We start from the raw sequence: 21,622 nt of genomic DNA on the forward strand, positions 1-21,622 counted from the left end.
GAAGTACACAAACACACATTACTCTCAGGTAGTATACATTCTTCCGTTCCGCACACCGTCTTCAGTCCAGCTACTCTCTGGACACTCCAACTCCTTGTTCAGACCTCGGTGGGACACTAGTGACAGGCAGCACCTCTGTCGTCCTCAGCCCAGTCACCAAACCCCAACACACAGAATCTCTCACTGACTCCACTACGGAGTCCAACACTAACCCTGAGTCCAGCATCAACAGTGACTCCACCATGGAGCCGAACACTGACTGACTGGCTGACTGTTCGTGGCTAGCCTCCCTTGTTATAGCTCGAGTGATGTGAACCAGGATATTTACGATGTGGCCAGAGACGGAATATTCTTGTTGCACATCCAAGAATCGCTCAGGTAATCCAGCTGACCAGAACAATACAGTCCCCGGTCAGCTGACTCACTAGTCCCTTCCAAGAAGTACTGAAAGGGGGCTACCACAGTGCTGGCACATAACAATATACCTAGAAGAATTGTGATTGATCAGGAGAGAGCCTATCTATTTAAAGATGACAGTATATGAAGATGTGGAGATTGTCCTTGCTCTTTCATGGTTGTCCTAGTTTCATTTTGTATTACTTCCCCTTTCAATGTGTTTATTCAATTATATGTTCCTATCTTTCTATACTTTATTATGAAATGACTAGTGTGAAACTGTAAATATTAAAATTTAATATGCTTAAGCAAATAAATGAGACATGTTTGAAATTTTCTCTCTGAGGAATGCTGTTTGTATTGGAACTTACCCTGTATCTTATCCAACTACAGATGTACTGCTATAATGTCCTCCATGAGGGCCTGCTGGAACTACTCCAGTGTAAGTTAGAAGCAGCACTAAGTAAATACAGCACAGCTTCTGGACCTCGCAGTTGGCAGCCCCTTGAATCATGTCTGCATGCTTTCTTTGCTGTTGCTGAGTGTATAGATGTGACAGAAGAACAGTACATGCCTCGCTTCCTTGCTACTCTGCAGCAAATGCCTTTCCAACATCTTGATGTTCGAGTTATAGCTACTGCACTCAATGCAGTTGGTAAGTCAACTCTCTTTCTTGCTACACTTTATCTCATGATTATGAGAAACTTCACAGTTAATTGGGATCTGTATACAGTAGAACGCCTTTTTAACGTTTTTACAGGAACCTGATTATTTAAACCTAAAATCGGGGGTTTATCTTAAATCGAGGTTTGAGTAAAAAGCACACCTTTTCCAGAGATCTTCGCCTGTATTAATATAAATTGTACCTTCATACATTATTTACACAGTGACAGCAATAAAACACACTGTACTATAGTTATGATTTGTGCTTCATTTTGACAGATTTTTGTTGGTGAATGGAAAATTAAGAAGTGTAGCTACTAGTTCAACAGAAATAAGAAGTGTAGACATTGGACATGGATCTCTTGATAATGCCACTGCCAGTGTGTTAGTTCAACAGAAACAGTAAAGACTGAGGCAGGGATAGAAAGTGGAAAGTCTGTGCACTGTGCTAATTCTTATTTTAATAAAGATGAAGTAGACAAAGCAGAAATTTTATGGGTGTTAAAAGTTGTTGCTAGTAAATACAAGAGGAGTTCATGTACCGATATACGCGATACATTTAAACTTACGTTTCCAGATAGTGCAATTGCATCAAAATTCACGTTTGGTGAAAGTAAGTGTTCCTACGTGATTAATGATGGTATTGCACCACATTTCTGCTTGTTTTTAACAAACAATTTGAAAATTTATAAAGACTAAGTAGTTTCTTTTGACGAGTCACTCAATAAGGTAACACAAGGTTAAATGGATTGGAACAATGTTTTCCTGGTTTATGCTACTGCCCTAGATCTGCTGCAGAAATTTAATCATGGACTGCAACCTCTTCAAAGAAAAACTTGTTGCAGCTCTCAATGGATGGGTCTAATGTGAACTTGAGCTTTCTCAGGAAGCTTGAAGTGGAAATGGAGACAGAAAATCATGATGGGAGAAAGTTATTGAACCTGGGAGTGTGTGGTTTGCATGTCATCAATGGAGCTATTAAAACAGGTTTAATGACTGTAAATTGGGAGCTTAACTCATTCCTCTGTAACATGTATTATTTATTCAAAGACTTGCCAGCTTGTAGGGCCCAGTTCACTGCAGTGACTGGTAGTACAGTGTTCCCACTGAAGTATTGTACAGTACGATGGCATGAAAATGTTCATTGTCTGGAACGAGCCTTAGAAGTATTTCACCATATCAAAGCATATGTTGCTAATGCTAAGTTGCCAAAAAGTAAGTCCTGTAAAAACATTAAAGAACAAATCCAAGACCCTTTAATAAAATGCAAACTAGCATTTTTCAAAACCATTTCTTTGGAATGTGATCTTTCTCTCAGGCAGTTTCAAACTAACAAACTGCTTGCTTCATTTTTGTACTCCCATCTGAATGAACTATTAAGTAGTTTGATGAATCGCTTTGTGAAGTGTAGTAAAATGGCAAATGCCATTGATATTAGGAGTGTGATTTTGCTTGAACTACAGGACCCAACAAACTTAACTGAGGTAGGTAATGTTGATGAATTTATTATGAAAAAAGTACTTAAAGAACTAACATTGTCAGAGAGAGAAATTCTTGGTTTTAAACACGAATGTCAGATAATATTAGTGGCAGTTGTCACAAAACTGTTGGACAAGAGTCCTTTAAAGCATAGATTAGTGAATGGTCTTACGAGTTTGAACCCACATATACGTCTTGGTCAGACCTGAATGGAATATGTCTTGGAAGTGTTGCATGAAGCTAACAGAATAACTGAAAATGTGGCTGATAGGGCTAAAGCACAATACATTTCTCTGTGTTTCGCATTCAAGTTGGCGTTCATCGGGGGTCAGCTCTGTCTCCACTTCTGTTCATCCTCTGTCACGACACCATCAGCACAGAAGTGTTAAAACCACACCCTTGGACTCTACTCTGTGCTGATGGTATTATGGTCACCTGTGAATCCCGTCAAGATTTGCAACAACTAGTCCAATATGGAAAAATTCCTTGGACAGATATGGCCTACAACTAAACGTCAGGAAGACTGAGTACCTAGTGTGTGTGGGGTACAAAGTGATGGGTCAATTAACATCGATGGCATTGAGATTCTAAAAACATCTCCATTTAAATATCTGGGATCACTTATCCAATCGGATGGTGACACACTCCCAGATGTTCGAAGCAGAATCAACGCTGCCTAAATGAAGTGTCACCAAGTCACAGGAGTCCTTTTTGATCGGAGGGTGCCAATGTTTCTGATATCCAAAATCTATAGAACCACCATTAGAGTAGTGACACTGTATGGAACCGAGTGTTGGCCAGTCACAAAGAGACCTGAACAACAGCTGCATGTCATGGAGATGAAGGTGCTTCGCTGGCCAGTGGGACTCACTATACTGGACCACATCAGAAATGAGGATGTTTGGATGGCATTTGGTGTGGCCCCAATCTCTGAGAAAATGTGAGAAAATTGTTTGCATTGGTATGGCCACGTGCTATGCAGAAACGTGCATTGGTATGGCCACGTGCTATGCAGAAACGGTTCTTCAGTTGTGAGAAGGGCATTAAACTTAAGTTCTGAGGCCCGCAGATGACGTGGGCGACTAAAGAAGGGCTGGCTCTACACTCTGTGGGAGGACATGCATGTGGCAAAATTCTCTCCTGAAGATGCTCATGACTGCATCAAGTGGAAAAGGAAGTGCAGAACAGCAGACCCTGCATTTAAGAGGGATAAATGCTAATAAGAAGAAGAAGATGTTTGTTGCACACCTTATACCATATTTCCTCGTGTATTAGCACCCCTGTGCTTTCCGAGACAAAGAAAATGAAGCAGTAAAGCTCTTATACAAGACCTCTGCAACATAATTTGTCAGAGAAGAACAACAATGATTCCGCTTTGATGCAGGTACAGATCGTACTGCAGCTCTGATGACATCACAAAAATTTGTTAATCTGACCTGCACAATGAAAACACGCATCAAAGTTGTGTGGTATGTCTGTGTTTGATTAAGAACTCTCCGCCTCCATTGCGTACTGCAGCTCCTATGACATCACACAAATAGGTGAACAGTTTTTTATGTCCAACCTGTGCATTGCAAGCACATGGTGTGTCTGTGTAATGTAGGTAAAAATGTCTGCCAGCGTAACGGTTTGCACAATTAGTTGCCATTCTCGGGGGCCCAAATTCAATTCCTAGTACTGCTAGAGATGTAAGAAAGGCGGGAAGGTTGATATGCGGTAAAATGATATATGCAGCTCACCTCTATCGGTGGTGTGCCTAGAAAGAGCTGCACCACCTCGGGATGAGGACATGAGTTTACTTTAGTTAAGAAAAATTTATGGTGGTTGTTATTAATATAGCAGGCAAGATTATTATTGAAGTGATCATTCAATATGTCGTAACTCAGACCAATGTGGGTAATTTTTGGAGAAAAGTAGATTTAAAACTTGATAAAAAAAACAATCCAACCATAACAATTGTTTTACTTGTCATTGTACCTAACAGATAATAATAATGTTATTGTTTTTACATCCCGCTAACTACTTTTACGATTGTTGCCATTAATGCTTTCACGGCCTGTACTTATAGACATGATATTGTATAGGCTTTTGGGCTTGTGCCGTGTCAAGAAAATAAGGTGAAATTCTTAACGTTTCGCAGAAAACTGTGCTCTGCGTCCTCAGAAGAATTCTCGCCTGTCCACGAGAAAGGCTTCTTTTACGACTTTCAGGGATGCCAAACAAAACATACTATTCATAAATAAAAAAATGGAGACAACGAACATACAAAATTAAACATTATGATAATAAAATGCATTACCTCCACACCTTTAGATATCCATAAATGAGACGAGCTTTCCTGAGTTTTTTAAATTTAAAAAAAATGTTTAAATTTTTTTTGGAAACTTCTGGCATTATCTGAGCCCGTACAAGTCAAGATGGCGTCCTTACCCTGTGCCGGCATGGTTTAGACTCTCGAGAAAACAATCACAGTTTTGTCAATTTTTGCAGTATAATTAAACAGTTTTGTATGCACATACTTGAAAAAGTGGACTATCACATGAAATCACTACAAAAATGCTTACCTTCAGCATCAGAAAGAAACTCAGGCTACAGTTTGGTACATTTTGATATCCTTCTTCATGGACTTGAATTTTTCATTCACTCATAAAGTTTGATAGTTTCCAGTCACTGAACAAAAGAATTGGCCAGCCCTGTGATGTAGGAGCTCTCGCCCGAAGGCCCCGGTTTGATTTCCGGCCAGGTCGGCGATTTTTCTCTCGACCTGAGGGCTGGTTCGAGGTCCACTCAGCCTACGTGATTAGAATTGAGGAGCTATCTGACGGTGAGATGGCAGCCTCGGTCTCGAAAGCCCAGAATAAAGGCTGAGAGGATGCGTTGTGCTGACCGCACAGCCCCTCATAATCTGCAGGCCTTTGGGCTGACCAGCAGTCGCTGGGCAGGCCAAAGCCCTTCAAGGGCGTTAAGTGCCGTGGGGTTTTGGTTTGGTTTGGAACAACAGAATTACACTTTTTTTTTTCTTTTCCAATGGTAACACGCAAAACATTCTCCTTGGCAAAATCCATGTGACATTAACGGCAATATACAGTTGTCATTCTCTTCACAGCACGGCCCGTGTTGTGTTTGAACTTATCGTAGCAGAACTTGTATGTACACTGTGTGTACCCTTCCTTCTTCGTGCCTACTGCAGGTATTCAGTGTGGAAAATTATCTCTACCTACAAACCTTCCCGCAGTTGAAGCTTGTGTTTTATCAGTGATTTCAGCCCCATCACTACTTACCGAATCATCCGCTGAACATTCACAAAATTTAGAGAGCGGAAGTTTCTTAGAACAAGTCTTACGGTACAGTAGATAGGCATTCACTATGGTAAGATCAAACAGATGGAAGGATGTTTTTTTCCGTCATTTGATCGACTACATCGTGAATTACACCAGCAGTTGGTCGGACTTGTCAACACCAATTTTGAATTTGTTATAGTCCATTACTGCTGATGGTTTGGATTTCTTGAGACCTTTTGCTGCAGGTACTTCAATCATATAATCATGTGCAGTGCTCAGCATATACACATCTCAAATATTTTGCCACTTTTATTGCTAGAAAGTGTTCTCTCCACAATGAAATATTTTCACTGTTTTTCAGGGTTTTTTTTCGCAGACTCTGACTTCAGTATTCCCTTCTGATATGGCAGCTGCTTTAGTCTGATAGTCCCACAGATAATCATAAATAGCGGGGCTTGTAAACCATTTGTCCATATACACTGTGTGCGTCTGATCTTTCACTGGTTCACACAGTCTGTCCACTACATTATAGGAAAAGTTGTAATCCTAGACTGTACCATGGGTCCCAGAATACACTTCCAAGTTGCACACATAACTACTCTTCGCTTCACATAGTTGAAAGATTTTTGTTTCCATAAAGTAAAAAATATAGTTTCTAATTTTATCACTACACGACTCATTTGTTCATTTATTTACGCACATTGGATTACTGAATTTCATGTATTTCTCTGGTCACGTGACGATTGGCAGTTACGTAACGGTAATTGCCTATTGAACTACCAAACAGACACTTTTCATATTTTCTGTTTTTATTCACTTGGATGGCTGCATTGCAGAGGTATTACCACATTTTATCTGTAATTTTAATTTTGAATTATTTTTATTTCTGTTTTTGAAATTTGATTTTTTGTTTGCAAAGTGTTCAGAAAATATTTTAAAAATATTTTTTTAAACTTGACAGTATTGTAATCATTGTCGGTAGTAAGTGCATACCATCCTCAAATTTTCTGCAATTTTAAAGCCAAAATATTCAATATTGTCAATTATATGGCACTTTAAATAGGGACTTACAAAATGCTACTAATCAGCTTGGTATTTTTGGCACATTCTCAACATGAGAGCATGGCACTAAGAGGGTTAAACATTTATTTGTTTGTATTCCCATGTAATCCAAGGTTTTTAACATTTGAGGTAGCGTTGGACCTATTTATCTCAAATTCCTGGGGTTCTACTCTATACAGTTTATTTTGTCTGCTCTTTTGGTTTCCAAGATTTAACTGGAAAATTCTTCCTGGGAGAATATTATTTTCTACCTTAGTGATTGTCTGGCATAGAATTATTGCACATCGATGATGCATATGTGCATGTGCCACCACCTGGGGCATTACATTGTTCTTTATTGCCAATGACACACGTGTGTATGTCTATAAACTTAATTTGTAATGTTACAACTACTATCTACTACCTTCTAAGAGAAAGAAAAGAAAAACAGTGAATGTGTTATTATTCAAGTGATCAAGCTTGCCTGGTGGCCATGATCGTTGAGGAGCTATCTTACGGTGAGATAGCAGCCCTGGTCTAGAAAGCCTAAAATAATGATGGAGAGAATTTATTTCACTGAGCAGCAGTTGCTTAGTAGGCCAAGCTCCATCAGGGCTTTTGCACCATGCGATTTGGTTTTGGGATTGGCTGGCAGGGTAAGAGAGGTGGTGGTATACTAATTCTTAATCACTAGATTGCATAACAAAAGACTGGGTTCAATTCCAAACACCTTTAAAATGGTTATGTGAAACAAAGTCGTATGGCGCTGTTGGTGGTGATCTGTCTATTAGATAAGTCTTGATCAAACCCCTTAGTGTTATTTGATAGAAGTAAGGTAAGTGTCGACACTAGGTTTTAACATCATCATCATCATCATCATCCTTCGCCTCTGATGCAAGCAGTAACTAACTCCTTGACCAAGGATGGTGCACACATATATATGAAGATCATAAATTGCCCCATCACGGCCAATGGATTTGTATCCGAACTCCTGGCCATAAGAACACATCTCACTGATCTAGATGGATAACAATTATCGTGAATTCTAAAGGCAGTCAAGTATTGAATCCATACATTACTGATATTGTTGTTATTATAATTTAAAACTGCTAGCTAAAATAGCATCCATTTACTATGAAACTAATGTGGTTTTACTATCTTTTGGTATTTGCTTGCACATTTTTCTCAAAATAGCTTACTGAAACTAGGGTATAATTTTTTTTTTTTTGGTCATGTATAGTAAATAAATGATGTTGAATTTTCTAAGTATATGAATTTGTTGACTGTATACTGTTTATCATTGTCCAGGTGCTTGTGCCGAGTGGATCAACAACCACCCATCGGTCCTAGGTCATGTGATTCCCTTGTTAATGATGGGTCTTGGTAATCCTGATGTGGCTCCAGCTTCCACCATGGCACTTAAGGATCTGACAAGAGAATGTATATCTGCTATGGCACCTTTTGCTTCACACATACTACAGGCTAGCCAGGTAAATAAAGGAAAATACAATACATATTTAGACGTATAAAATTGTTCTTATACAGTGACTGAATCATGACATTAACCCTTTCCCACGGACTGTCTTTCACTCACTGTTTGGCGAAACCTAGAGTAATAATTTACTTGTCAGGTATAATTGTGGAGTACCTTCACTAAGTAATTTATTCTGTAAAAACCACTTAAGATATCGGTTTCAAATTTTGTAACAAAGGAAAATACACCATAATTATTCTAAAGTGATACAATGTGATCACCTAATTACATGCAGGAACCCCCCAGTTTGAAATGATACATCAAGAAGCATCCAACATAGTGCGAGTTAATGTTAAATTGCTTGTTCTCAAAAGCAGTCTGAATTGCTCGACCAGATGGGGCTCTTATTTTCTTGGTAATGCAGAGAACACAGGACTTTACCCTGAATCTCTCAAATTATTTCATTTTCGGGATCTGTCGGATGAAGATATTTAGATAGCAAATCATACTGCCTCTCCTGATGAAAGCTCAAGTTGTAAATTTTCACTGATAATTGCTTGCAGACATTTGCTCCTATGTTTGCATTTGCAATAACTTCCACTCCACGTAAATAACTTCTGAACTGTACCATCATAGTACAGTAAAACCTCCCTATAACGGACATCTTCGGGACCGAAAAAAATGTCCGTTATGAAGGGGTGTCCGTCCGCGAGAGGTTATGAAACCGGTACTATTAAACATAAGATGGAACACAATAACCCATGTACAGTATGTGTTAACAATTCTCACAAATGTACCTTTAATTGTATACAGTATTGTACAATATAATGCACTGTACTCACATGAGAAAGTTGTAGATGGGCTGCTGCAGCTGCGATGCACTGTATTAAAGAGACAAAAACACTTCTATGGGAACCTCTATTGAGCACAATTTACACTATTACCGTTCACCATGTTAAAATTAAGAAGAACGTATGAGTTTTTGAAACTTCAAATCAGTATGTAGATGTAGCAATATCTAGCACAGTACAGTAAAACATTAGCACATGAAAAAATCCTTAATGTTCGTTTTTGTCCATTTCGGTTTAGCAATGTTGTTTTCACTATGTGCAATTAAATCCTGGGTCAAATTTACACTTTTTTCCTCGTTTTGTTTATAATACAATTCTTTCAGTCGCTTAAAAATGCCGAGAGCCTCACTGTACGAGGTTATTGGCAGCACATTCATTTCCGTATTTTCTTCAAAGTCGTCATTAGCATCACCTTCACTCCCGCTTTCGTCAGAATCTTCATTTTTGTTCCTCTTCCCTTGAATTGACTGAAGAATCGTTTTCGTGTCTCCACTCTCACACTCTGTTGGAATATCTGAATCAATTTCGATATAGGTGATCACTTGTACACTGTAGCCTGCTGCATTAATCAACTCTTGTGTTGTTTCCATGCTGTCAAGAAGGGTATCAGATTCTATTTCGGGATGTCCACCACTAGCGCGAAACCCAGCTTTCAGAAAGCAGTTACGAATTGTTGAGGCCGTGACGTTTTTCCATGCATCGGTTATCCATGAAATTGCTTGGAAAACATTCAGCCCCTTTGTCAGTGTTTGAAGGGTTACTTCATTTCCGTTAAGTTCTGATACTATGTGCTTCATCACTAACTGTCTATACATAACCTTGAAGTTCTGGATCACTCCTTGGTCAAGCGGCTGAGAAACTGATGTTACATTTGGTGGGAGAAAGACGATATTCACATTTTGCAACTTAATTGTATCCGGATGCGATGCTGCATTATCGAGGAATAATAACACTTTTCGCTCCTGGCGTATCATTTTTCTGTCCAATTGTCTTAGCCACTCTGTCATTATTTCTCTGGTCATCCATGCTTTCCTATTCACTTTCCATTCAATGCCAAACTTCGTAACGTCCACATTTTTAAAACACCTTGGTTTTGCAGCTTTTCCTATCACAAGGGGCTCCTCCCGTTCTCCACTCATACTTGCACATAACAAGACAGTAAGATGTTCTTTCGCAACTTTTCCACCAGTACAACGATTTCCTTTCAAACACAAAGTTTTGTCGGGTAAAGCACGGAAAAATAATCCAGTTTCATCGGCATTCAAAATATTTTCCGGAACATACCCGTCTATGATTGAAGGTATTTTTTCTTGCCAGTTGTCAACAATCTCCATATTAACACTGGATGATTCTCCGCAAATCACTCTGAAGTTGATACCATGTCGCTTTCTGAATCTTTCTAGCCAGCCATTCGAGGCTTTGAAATCTCCAATACCTAATTCTGTCGCGAATTCTAACGCTTTTGCTTGTATCATTGGTCCTGACACAGGGACATTCTGACTTTTTTAGAGAACCACTCTAGCGTTGCCTTGTCAATGAGAGCTCCACTACCATTTTGAAACAGTTTAATGCGCTGTTCGTTGCCATTTAAATGCCATTCTTTCACTAGTTCCTCTTGCTTTTTCACAATTTCAGCTGCCTGTGTCTTTCCAATCTTAAACACTTCGGACAGTTTACGCACACCACACTTCTCACATTTATGATAGTCTATTATGCCTACCTTTTCTTTCAAAGTTAAAAACTTTCTCAGAGCCATGTTTACACACACTTACTAACGTAAAATTGAACACATCAAAAGCCCACGAGTCAATGAAAAGTAACCTGACAGTCAAGGTAAGAATTCCAGGGCTGTCGAGCATGTCAGATCACACAACTTCCGGAAGTGATAGCGTAGCTTAGTGTTGCATTCCAAGAATGTGTACAGCCAGGATCAAAAGTTACGGTGTCTGTGATTCTTGGAAGTACCGGCTGTGCACAAAGTAAGCGAATACATACTGTACAGGACACAAATACAGAATTTTTTGAAAAAGAAAGTGTCTGTTAGGAGAGGTTTAATTGGAGTTTCTCGTGGCTATGGTGTGTCCGTGTCCGTAATAAAGGGTGTCTGTATAAGAGGGGTAAATTACTCATACACAACATGGTATTTAATTACGGACCTAGAAAATCGTCCGCCAATGAGGGGTGTCCGCCGGTGAGAGGTGTACGTTAAGACAGGTTTTACTGTATTTCAGTTTATCATTTTTTGATCGTTTTGCTGCTGCACTGGTGTCTGTGAGAGTAATTTGGCTTCTGATGCCTGTTGTCAATAGTACCGTCTCCTTGTTCTTGCATGAAGCTCTGTTATTAATATGTTTCGGGCACGTGTCCTTTCTCTGCCAAATCATTTCACACATTGCAGTATTTGTTCATCAGTATCTTTCTAGTTCCAATGTGTTAGTGCAACATTAAGCCTTTAGCAAAAAAAAAAAAAAAAAAAGTTTCTAGTTCTGTCAGACACACAAAATCTTCATGATGAAAAGTCTTTTTCTCAGTCAAAAACTGTTGCTACCATTTTAATAAACTGCAGCACAAAAATAAGTCGACAAATAAGAAATTGAATGCACCGATTAGCAGTGATTTCCAACAGGCAGTATGCCATGAAGCATTAATGAATATGTTGCTTCACAGGAAATGAAGCTAGTGATACACAATACAGTATATCTTAGCTTTCAATATATGAAGGGGTGTAAAATAGATTGTGGCATCCAATATTGAATTTTATTGTCACATCATTGTAGCATCCAGTATTGGATTTTGTCACAGCTCACCGTGAATCTCCGCTGTTAACTTCAAATGACATGATTCCTCATAATTTCATCAATTATATTGCAATTTTGCTTAAAGGTAAATAGTTTTGTGTTTTGAGCCTAATCAGTAAAATTTCAAAAAAATTCCACAATTTTGTGCTTTGCAAAAAACAGCTGCCTCTACCTTTACTCTGTGTATTTCAAATACATATTGTGTCCCTTACCCATACATTTGGGAAAATACTATTCTTCATACTTTCTTAATAATTGAGCAGGTCTCATTACATATTGTAACGTGACAGGCCAACAGGTGACAAATAAACACACAACTCGTAGTATTTTTCTCTAAGACTAAAATTTGTTTTACCTACGATTACTAATACAGTTGCACCAGTTTACTCTCTGTTATGTACACAGTAACACAGTACACAGTTTCCAATCATTCACATCGTGCACTGTCTATCACAATAAGTCACTGCACTCGTTTGTAGGTCATACACTCCAACAGTCTTCTTCATTGCTACTCGCCGGTCTTCTTCAGACTCCCATACTGACACGACATAACACCCAGCTCATTCACAGACTGCAGACAGATTTGAGACTCTACTTCACAACAGAACCCACTGGAACTGAACTCAGGATGGAACTCCACTCACTGACCACCTGTCTGACTTACACAGGCCGACCAGCAACTGAAGATTATTCCAGAAAGGGGCTGCAAATAGAACAGTCTCGATCCAAACCCTCTGTGTGATGTTGGAGTGAGGGCTGGCTCTGGTAGGCAGGATGCACAGCGGGCGGGGCAAATAGTTTAGCCATGACATCTATCGCTCGCAGGTGGGGCCAAACAATATTGCCCTTCCTAGACCCTGTCAAGATCTCCAATCAAAATGACGAACATTCCATGACAATATTATAGGTTATATTCATATCATTCTGTGCTCCATTGCTTCAGTTTTCTTATTTACATTTCTCATGGGGGAGAAGAACCTTAGCAGCTGTGATGAAGCCAGTTCATTGGGGGGAAAGTAACTTCAAATCAAATCCCTGGTTCTTCAGGTTGAAGGTGTCAAGAGGCTACCACCTTGTCATGGAAAAATAGGTATTGGTGAAAATTACTTAGATTTTTGTGCTTGAAATTGCCTTTTGTATAAACCTTGATAAAGAAAAGCTTTTGTAATTTTAAATAAATAGCTCCTCATAGCTCCAAATAGTGTTGATGGGTTTTATGAATCCTCAAATGCCTTTGGAGTAAAATGATTAACTGAAAGACATTTACTCTTAGTATCAACTTCTGCTAGTTACAGAATGCTCGCTCTAACAGATTAAAGTTTGTACCATCACTAATGTTCTTATTTGTTCATTTTTGAGTATTGAACTCTTTTCTTTTTGATGTTTTCTCAGTTACTGAAGTACTGTGATTTACTAATCATGACACCTTAGTGGTGTTAAATGGCTAGCTATGTATATTGATTTATTTGTTTGTTTGTTTGTTTCAGGAGGCTCTGCAAGGTGGTCGACTGAAGCTCAGCGAATGTGTTCGACTCATGTGCACAGTGGGACGAGTTCTTTCTATCTTACCCATGGAGCAGATTGTACGTTTCTTGGACCTGCTTATCATGCCTTATGTTGAGGAACTTCAGTCCCTTGCTGTACATGAGGTACAGCATAAACACTTGTTTTTAAAACTTTTTTAAATCATATAACTAGGAAGGTTTTTAACTGTACTGTGTTTTAATTTGTCTTTGTGTTATGTGCACAAGACATTAGAGTCTGTAAGGTATCCTACGTTTCCTGTTACACTTCTTTGAATTCCTGTACCAAAACACTTTAGTTATTTACAAAGTGCTTAAATAATGTCTGTGCACTTGTTTGACTCAGGGTCACTGGGTTAACGAAGTAATCTGGTCTTATAAAAAGGTCCTCTCTATTAATTGTCAAGTTTGTCTGTTGAAGGAATGTTTTTGCTTGCGTATAGACAGGTCTGACCCTCACATAAGAGGTCAGTCTGTGAAGTATAGAGTCACCTCCAGCACAACATGTGCAAGGGTCCGAATCAGTCATTCATATTCAAATAAGCTGTTCCTTTGTTGGTAAAATGTCATGGACTACCATACACTATATACAATGTAGATCACACTTTAGCTTTCCCCAGTGGGTGGGGACAGTAAAATAACACCCACGGTATCCCCTGCCTGTCGTAAGAGGTGACTAAAAGGGCCCCAGGGCTCTTAACTTGGGAGCGTGGGTTGGCAACCACGGGGCCCTCAGCTGATTCCTGGCATTGCTGGCTTACTGTGCCAACCTCCCAGCTTTCGTCTATCCTATCCGACCTCCTTTGGTCAACTCTTGTTCTTTTCCGACCCCCATAGTATTAGAGCATTCGAGGCCTAGGAAGCTTTTCATTTTCATGCCCTTCGTGGCCCTTCGTGGCCCTTATCTTTCTTTTACCGATACCTTCATTTTTCAAAATGTCGGACCCCTTCCATTTTTTCTCTCTGATTAGTGTTTTATAGAGGATGGTTGCCTAGTTGTACTTTCTCTTAAAATAATAATCAGCACTACCACTCACACTTTAGCTGGTAAGTGGGGAGAAGTAATGTTTTCCTAGAGTTGTTGAAAGTCGTGTTTGGAGGGACTTGGTGAAATAAACGGTATACATTGAAGGGGATAAATGAAATAAATCAGCATAAACTCAACACGTCAATTGTCCTTCGGGTACTAATTTAGTTTCTGCCAGATAGCACCATTCTTGTAGATAAATGCGCAAATACTGCAAGGCTGACAGGACATTCTGATTATAAGGTGAATAGCGCAAGTCAGCCACAGTAGACCAGTGTTTCAACCAAGCAGATGAGAAGCTTCATTGTTTCATTTGTAATTTTCTTCCACTACTCAAGAAGAGAGCTTGACATTTGATAATGACCAGCTGTTGGCCTGAAGACACAAGGTAGTTATCGATACTCGGAAGATATTTCCGTTCCAAATGGACCATAAAATAGCTCCTATTATATGTCGAGCAAATGTTAAAGGCAAAAGTAGTAAGAAAGATATCAACATTGTGAGAAGGTATATTTGGACAGCCCAAATCCTTTGGATGAGAGAGGGAGTTCTCGGCAGTAGAATTCTTTTGAATAAACTTTTATCTTGTTGACAACAGGTCCCCAATTTTGTTGATTCATTTCACTGGCCTTTCAAGTGTAATATATCCCAATATTTTATGTGTTTCCAATGTTTGTAGAGGTGGCAGTTGAGGTAACGATTTCCAGTCTCCTAAAGGAAGCAATTTGGATTTGAAGCTTAGCTTTTGTAATTATATTTCCAGTGCTTCATAGATGGTGTATATCATAAAATCAAGATGGTTTATAATTAGGACATTGCACAATCATTAGTATACACTTTTTAAATATGTAAGTATTTTGTAGGACTTTTGGATGACCTCCTAAAAAGTGGATAGTCTAGTCACTTTTGATTGGATTGATTGAGGATGTATTTGTATATTTGATAGATTGATTGATTGGTTGATTGATTGATTGATTGATCGATCGATCGATCGATCGGTTGTGACCTTTGTTAACTAAACTGAGTAAATTTGTCCATAATTTTTAATAAATTGTTATTGTTTTTCTGTTTTGATAATCAACATCTTCAGAAATTAAATTGTTACTATCTCAAGAAAATAACATTATTGTCCAGTAAAATTTTGTTGTAAAATTCCCTATGTTTTATCTTTCTGATATAGAAGATTTCGAAGAATCACAAATAAGAAGGAAAACTAACTTGTCTATTATTTTCTATGGTTTATCTGTTACAGAATGATATCACTCTGAAAGCCAATGTGGTGTTAAGGTTAAAGATGCTCAGTATGCTATTTGCTACATTGAACACGAGGGCAGATTCCGAGGGGGAAGAGCACCCTCCACCTGCCAGCAATGAGCCCATTCAGCCTGTCTTCTTGGTTCTACAGAGAGCACTTCCAACTCTGGCATCCATTGCTGCTCGTTGGTATGATGATACTAACATTATGCAGGTATGCTTTTATGCTTGTGAGGGGTTTTGATCAGAACTTCAAACTCATTTCCTGTTATCATGACCACTGAAAAGACTCTTGTCCATGTGCCCATTGTAACATCTCTGCTTCCGCCAGCAAGTCTACCCTGTATGAAAACAGCGAAACCTCTCATTATGGACACTCCTGAAGTATGGATACTCTTCAAATACAGACAGATTTTTATGTCCCAAATGAAATAAAATAGAAATAATGTATAAAATCATTTCAACACTTTCAGATGTGGACAGAGACAGCTGTCTGGTTCTGATCATGTTGGACAGCCCGCTTGCCTGGAACACAGTAAAGGCAGTGGCGACATGCATTATGGGAACGAAGGAGAAAGAAGAGAAAGGAAGAGAATAATAATATAAATCACTCCATTCTGATGTCATGCCGTCAAGCAGTTCCAGAATGGGCTGAGTGAAGAGGGCAGGGGTTTTTAGTTGGTAGAAATCCAACTCCTACACAGAGTGGTGTCTTTAAAAGAGTTTCCCCTGGCATAACAAGAAACCGCCGCCGCCACCACCACCACGTATTTGATGAAATATTTTGCTCGGTTGATATTTCTTTCTCTACATTGCGAGATCTCTATATATTACTCTTGCTGCTACACTCTTCTCATATAATTCTCTTCTTTTCTTTAATTTTTACTTGTTTAATTCCAACTCTTGCTTGTAGTAGATCTATCTGCTAAAATTGCATTCATTTTGTTCTCAGTGTTGGCTTGGCTCAACAATCCAAGTTCCATTTCTTTGTCTTTTCACTGCCATGATGATTGTTTCTATTCTGGTATCGGGTCAATGTACACTTCTATGATATACTGTGGATCCATTCCTTCTACTTAACCTCGCCCCAGGCAGTCACGTTTATTCTGATTTAACCGGAATCTTACCTTAAGAATAGTGCAATGGTACAATATTAATGCAATATCCATGAATATTTCTTAACTAAAGTAAATTCATGTCCTCATCCTGGGGTGGTGCAGTTCTTTTTAGGCACACTCTCTAGAGAGATGAGTTTCATGTTCCATTTTACTGCACACCAACCTTCCTGCAATTCTCAAATCTCTGGCGATACCAGGAATCAAACTCGGGGCCCCAAGGACGGCAGCTGACAGTGTTAACCATTAAGCTGCAGAGACAGACATCTTTTGACTATAAGACAGATGTATCACATGCCTTTGGGTGTGTGCTTGCATCGCGCAGATCGGACAGACGAAACTTGAACTCTCTTACCATAAGCTGCGGGGAGCGGAGGGTTGCACTTCCACCTCTGTTCCTGTAGTGAGGTCAACCAACTGGCAGTGGAACCAACAGTAACATTGTTCATCATATTGACACACAAAGTTAAGAATTCAAATATATATTTTCATAAATCCCCATTTACATCATAAGTACTGATTGCATCGGTTTTTTTGGAGCATTTTAAATCACAATTCATTTATAGATGGTTGATTGCGAGTCTACGGAGGAATACTCATCACTCGTATTTTTTAACATGTTGATAATTATTTCATCCTTGGCAATTTTCCATGACACAATCGTGCCTCCAATAATAGTCTTCCCCAAATTCTCACCCTAAATGCATAAGAGGAAGTATACTGTAAAATACATGCCTCTAATACTAATCATAATAATAAAATGTGTTTAACAATATGTTTGTAGGCTCCTGTGATGGGCCTGGAAAAGTCTCAGCTGTTTAACACTTTTCTGTGCATTGTCAGAGATATAAAAATTGTAAAAGAAAAGTTATGTCCTCTGAACAAGCAAGGACATTTGGTCAGCTAATTGAATATTTAATTAATGGAGTTGAAGCTCAGAGTAGTTAAGTTCTTTAAATCAGTTATCTTACTCAGCATTAATCCAGTTCCTTAACACCTACCATGATAATTTGTAGTTGGAAAGTCAAAAATAAATAAAAAATTAGTAGGCCTATTTCTCCATTTATGATGATCTACCTATGAACTCTGACAATATTCTGTGCTGCTTGTACTGCTGTAGCGGCTGTCGCAGTTAAAGTTGTCAGCTCCGATTATGAAGAGTATTGAGCTCTGCTAATGTGGCACAAGGGAACCAAGGGCTCAGGAAAACGTGCGGAAACTTGTACACATAGTAGACTGGTTCTCTTGTGAACGAGCAGGGGTATTTATTAAGCCTCTGTGAATTAGACATTGGAACGTTTCTCGCTAAGACATAATTCAAGTTCACATGGTAGATGCAGAAAACAGTATGATAACTCAGTAAAAATGAAGTAAAATATATGTTATGGTTTCCTTGGGTAATATGGTTTTAACAAGGATACATGGGCTTTGGACAAGTCATGCTTAGCGACGTCCTCCAGCTCGACCATCACAGGTCCCAGAAAGATCATGTTGTGCCTTTTGTAGATGTTATGTCGCAGAAATATATTCAAAACGATCTTTTCGACTCAGACCATTTCTGACATAGTTTTCCGCTGACATGGTCCGAGGCAGAACTGACAGGAAATTTCTTGATTAAAACAAGGTTTCCAACACCAAAAGGGACCGGTTTCCTTCCCTTGTTATACCTCAGAGCCTTAAAGATAAGACACTTACACTGCGCATTGTGATGAGGATGAAATGATGATGAAGATGACACATACACCCAGCCCCCATGCCAGCGGAATTAACCAATTATGGTTAAAATTCCCGACCCTACCGGGAATTGAACCCTGGGCCCCTGTGACCACAGGCCAGCACGCTAACCATTTAGCCATGGAGCCGGACTGCTCTCTAGAAATTCATGGTATAAACTTTCACTGTCCTCAGACCATCCAAGGATGTATTCCTTTCTGTATCCTCTAGGAATGTGTTTTTTGGCTGTTGAAATTATAGCGCTAACAAATCTATAGTAATTATAACATGTTGAGAGTATCCACTGTATACACTTATCCAGATCACAAGAGAAAGCTTTCCCATCAACTTTACCAAAATTCCAGTGTTTTGGTAGAAAGGAGGTAACCAGAGGCATTTGGGTACCAATTTCAAAGATCACAGGTCGATGTTTGGTTGTGAGGAAAATTTGGAAGAACTTGCTGCGTGGAAAGGAGAGGAAACCCATAATTATTCTTGGACACTAAGCATAGATCTAGATTGTACACCTGTTTCCATGCAGCAGATTTAAATGTACCTCTGTCTTTTGCATCAAAGACAAGGTGTAAATTATTTTCTTCAGCCCAGGTCATCAGTTATTCTCCATTTGTATCATTAGTTTTGTATTTCCATTCCTCATGGTGATTATTAAAGTCACCTAGATGTACAGAAGGATGACCCTGTAATTGGAGAACGTCAGTTGGCCAAAGGGAAACTGGTGGTCTGTAAACATTGATGATGGTAGTGTCATCTACTTTGACTGCAATAGTATATACATTATATTATCAGCACTAGATGAGAGCAATAGAACATGTTCAAAGTGGTTATGAACATAGCCTATGTAGCTACACCATATGCATGATGATATGTAGCACCAACTACTTTGTAGCTTGGCGTTCTCCCTCTCAATCAAAGTTAGTTTGTTTGTTTGTTTGTTTGTTTGTTTGTTTGTTTGTTTGTTTGTTTGTTTGTTTGTTTCTTTCTTTCTTTCTTTCTTTCTTTCTTTCTTTCTTTCTTTCTTTCAGGGTGTAAGAATGGCTTTGTTGTGCAAATTTTACAATAATAAATGGTCTCTTTTCGTACTTTTTGGGTCTTACAGACAACACAGGCCACAGAAACCTTTTTTCGTCGTCTGTGTCTGCTCTGTCACTTAGGTTATTTTCACACTCACTTGCATCGATTCGCTTTCCTCGCTTTCCCACTCATTCTCACTCATTTCTGGGTATTCATCATCACTATTTAATAATTGTGACTACTGGGCAAGTTGGCCGTGCGGTTAGGAGTGCGCAGCTCTGAGCTCGCATCCGGGAGATAGTGGGTTCGAACCCCACTGTTGGCAGCCCTGAAGATGGTTTCCCATTTTCACACCAGGCAAATGCTGGGGCTATACCTTAATTAAGGCCACGGCCGCTTCCTTCCCATTCCTAGGCCTTTCCTGCCCCATCGTCGCAATAAGACCTATCTGTGTCGGTGCGACGTAAAGCAACTAGCAAAAATAAAAATAATAAAAATGTGGCACTATTTCACTTTCGTTTTGAATATATTTCCGCAACATAACGTCTAGAAAAGGCACAACACGAACTTTCACAATGTCAACAAACTTATCTGAAGTACACCAGCATGGTAACTGCACTTCGGAACAAACACCTTCTTTTTAAAAATTTCATATCCCTGTGTGTAGCCTAAATAAAGGCTCTGTCTATACGCTCCTGGCATCTATCGACTAATATTTCAATCCAAAGAGAAAACATACAGGTGCAAAAGCACGTAACTCAAAATTCTTGATAAACACGTCTATCGCTCGCATGGGAGTAGACTGGTTCTGGATAAAGACGTGTAACGTTTGGCTAAGATAAGTCTCTAATAATTTCTCTTGTGAACGAGGAGGGGTATTTATTAAGCCTCTGTGAATTAGACACTGGAACATTTCTCTGCAATACCGTGTACACTTGACTGTAAAAAGTATTTACTGCCAAATTTATTTCCATGCTATTGTATAGCTCATTCCAGTCAGCGTCCCTTAATTCTGTGAATAGCTTCTCAAATTTAGCTTTCCTAAAATTAAATCTTGTTCTTCATCTAAGGCATTTGTTTCTTGTAGAGCAACCACATCAGTTTTGTCCAATAATATTTTGCATAAACATTGGCATTTGGATCTGCTTATGCCTTCAATGTTTAAATGATAGTCTCGGATATTAGGTCCGAGTTTCTTAAATTGTAATTTAAAAAAAAGAACCTTTTGTACGCTGCATCCTCATGCGTTGTAGCCGAGGAGATCACAGTGGTGGTTTATCTGTCATATCACTGTTACTCAATAAGCACCACCCAGAGGGCAGTGGGAATGTTAAACCTATGGGCGTGAGCAAATTTTTTTTCTTCTTTTTTTAGTAGTTTCTTAACATTGCACTAACACATCAAAGGTTTGTGGCGACAGAAGGATGGGAATGGGCTAGGATCGGGAAGGTAGCAGCCATAGCCATAATTAAGGTATAGCCCCAGCATTTGCCTGGTGTTAAAATGAGAAACCACAGAAAACTATCTTCAGGTCTGCCGACAGTGGGATTCGAACTCGCCATCTCCCGAATGTATGCTCACAGCTATGCGACCCTAACCGCATGGCCAACTCGCTTGGTTGAGCAACATTCATCCCCCATGCTGTATGATAATACAAACCATCATTTACTCTCTTTGTTACTCATTTGTTTTAGTCATATCATCATCATCATCATCATCATCATCATCATCATCATCATCATCATCATCATCATCATCATCATCAATTTTGTGTCACCCATAAGTTATATCTGTCAGCAAATTACTTCATGCTCCAAACCAGTAAGTTTACAGTTGAAGTAAGCCCAGAGAGTCTCATGTTTGTAATATATCTTCTAATTGTATAAAATAAATTATTTTGTTCCAAATTGGTGTAAAGTTTACGTGCCATACTCTTCAACTGCGATGATAAAATGCAGTCTTTGTCACTGTTGTT

The 21,622-nt window shown here is 39.0% G+C and overlaps 1 protein-coding gene across 1 annotated transcript in view; it reads left to right on the forward strand.

The window, feature by feature from the left end:
• The window catches only part of cdm (importin-13-like protein cdm), a 168,834-nt gene that overhangs the window by 110,590 nt on the left and 36,622 nt on the right, over window positions 1–21,622 (forward strand). Inside the window, exons 10-13 of the mRNA XM_068228660.1 lie at window positions 790–1,051; window positions 8,169–8,350; window positions 13,471–13,632; window positions 15,786–16,001. Coding sequence (XP_068084761.1) covers window positions 790–1,051; window positions 8,169–8,350; window positions 13,471–13,632; window positions 15,786–16,001 — 822 coding nt within the window. The remainder of the gene's footprint in view (window positions 1–789; window positions 1,052–8,168; window positions 8,351–13,470; window positions 13,633–15,785; window positions 16,002–21,622) is intronic.

This window comes from Anabrus simplex, chromosome 1 (genome assembly GCF_040414725.1).
Source record: "Anabrus simplex isolate iqAnaSimp1 chromosome 1, ASM4041472v1, whole genome shotgun sequence".
In the NCBI taxonomy this organism is placed as follows: domain Eukaryota; kingdom Metazoa; phylum Arthropoda; class Insecta; order Orthoptera; family Tettigoniidae; genus Anabrus; species Anabrus simplex.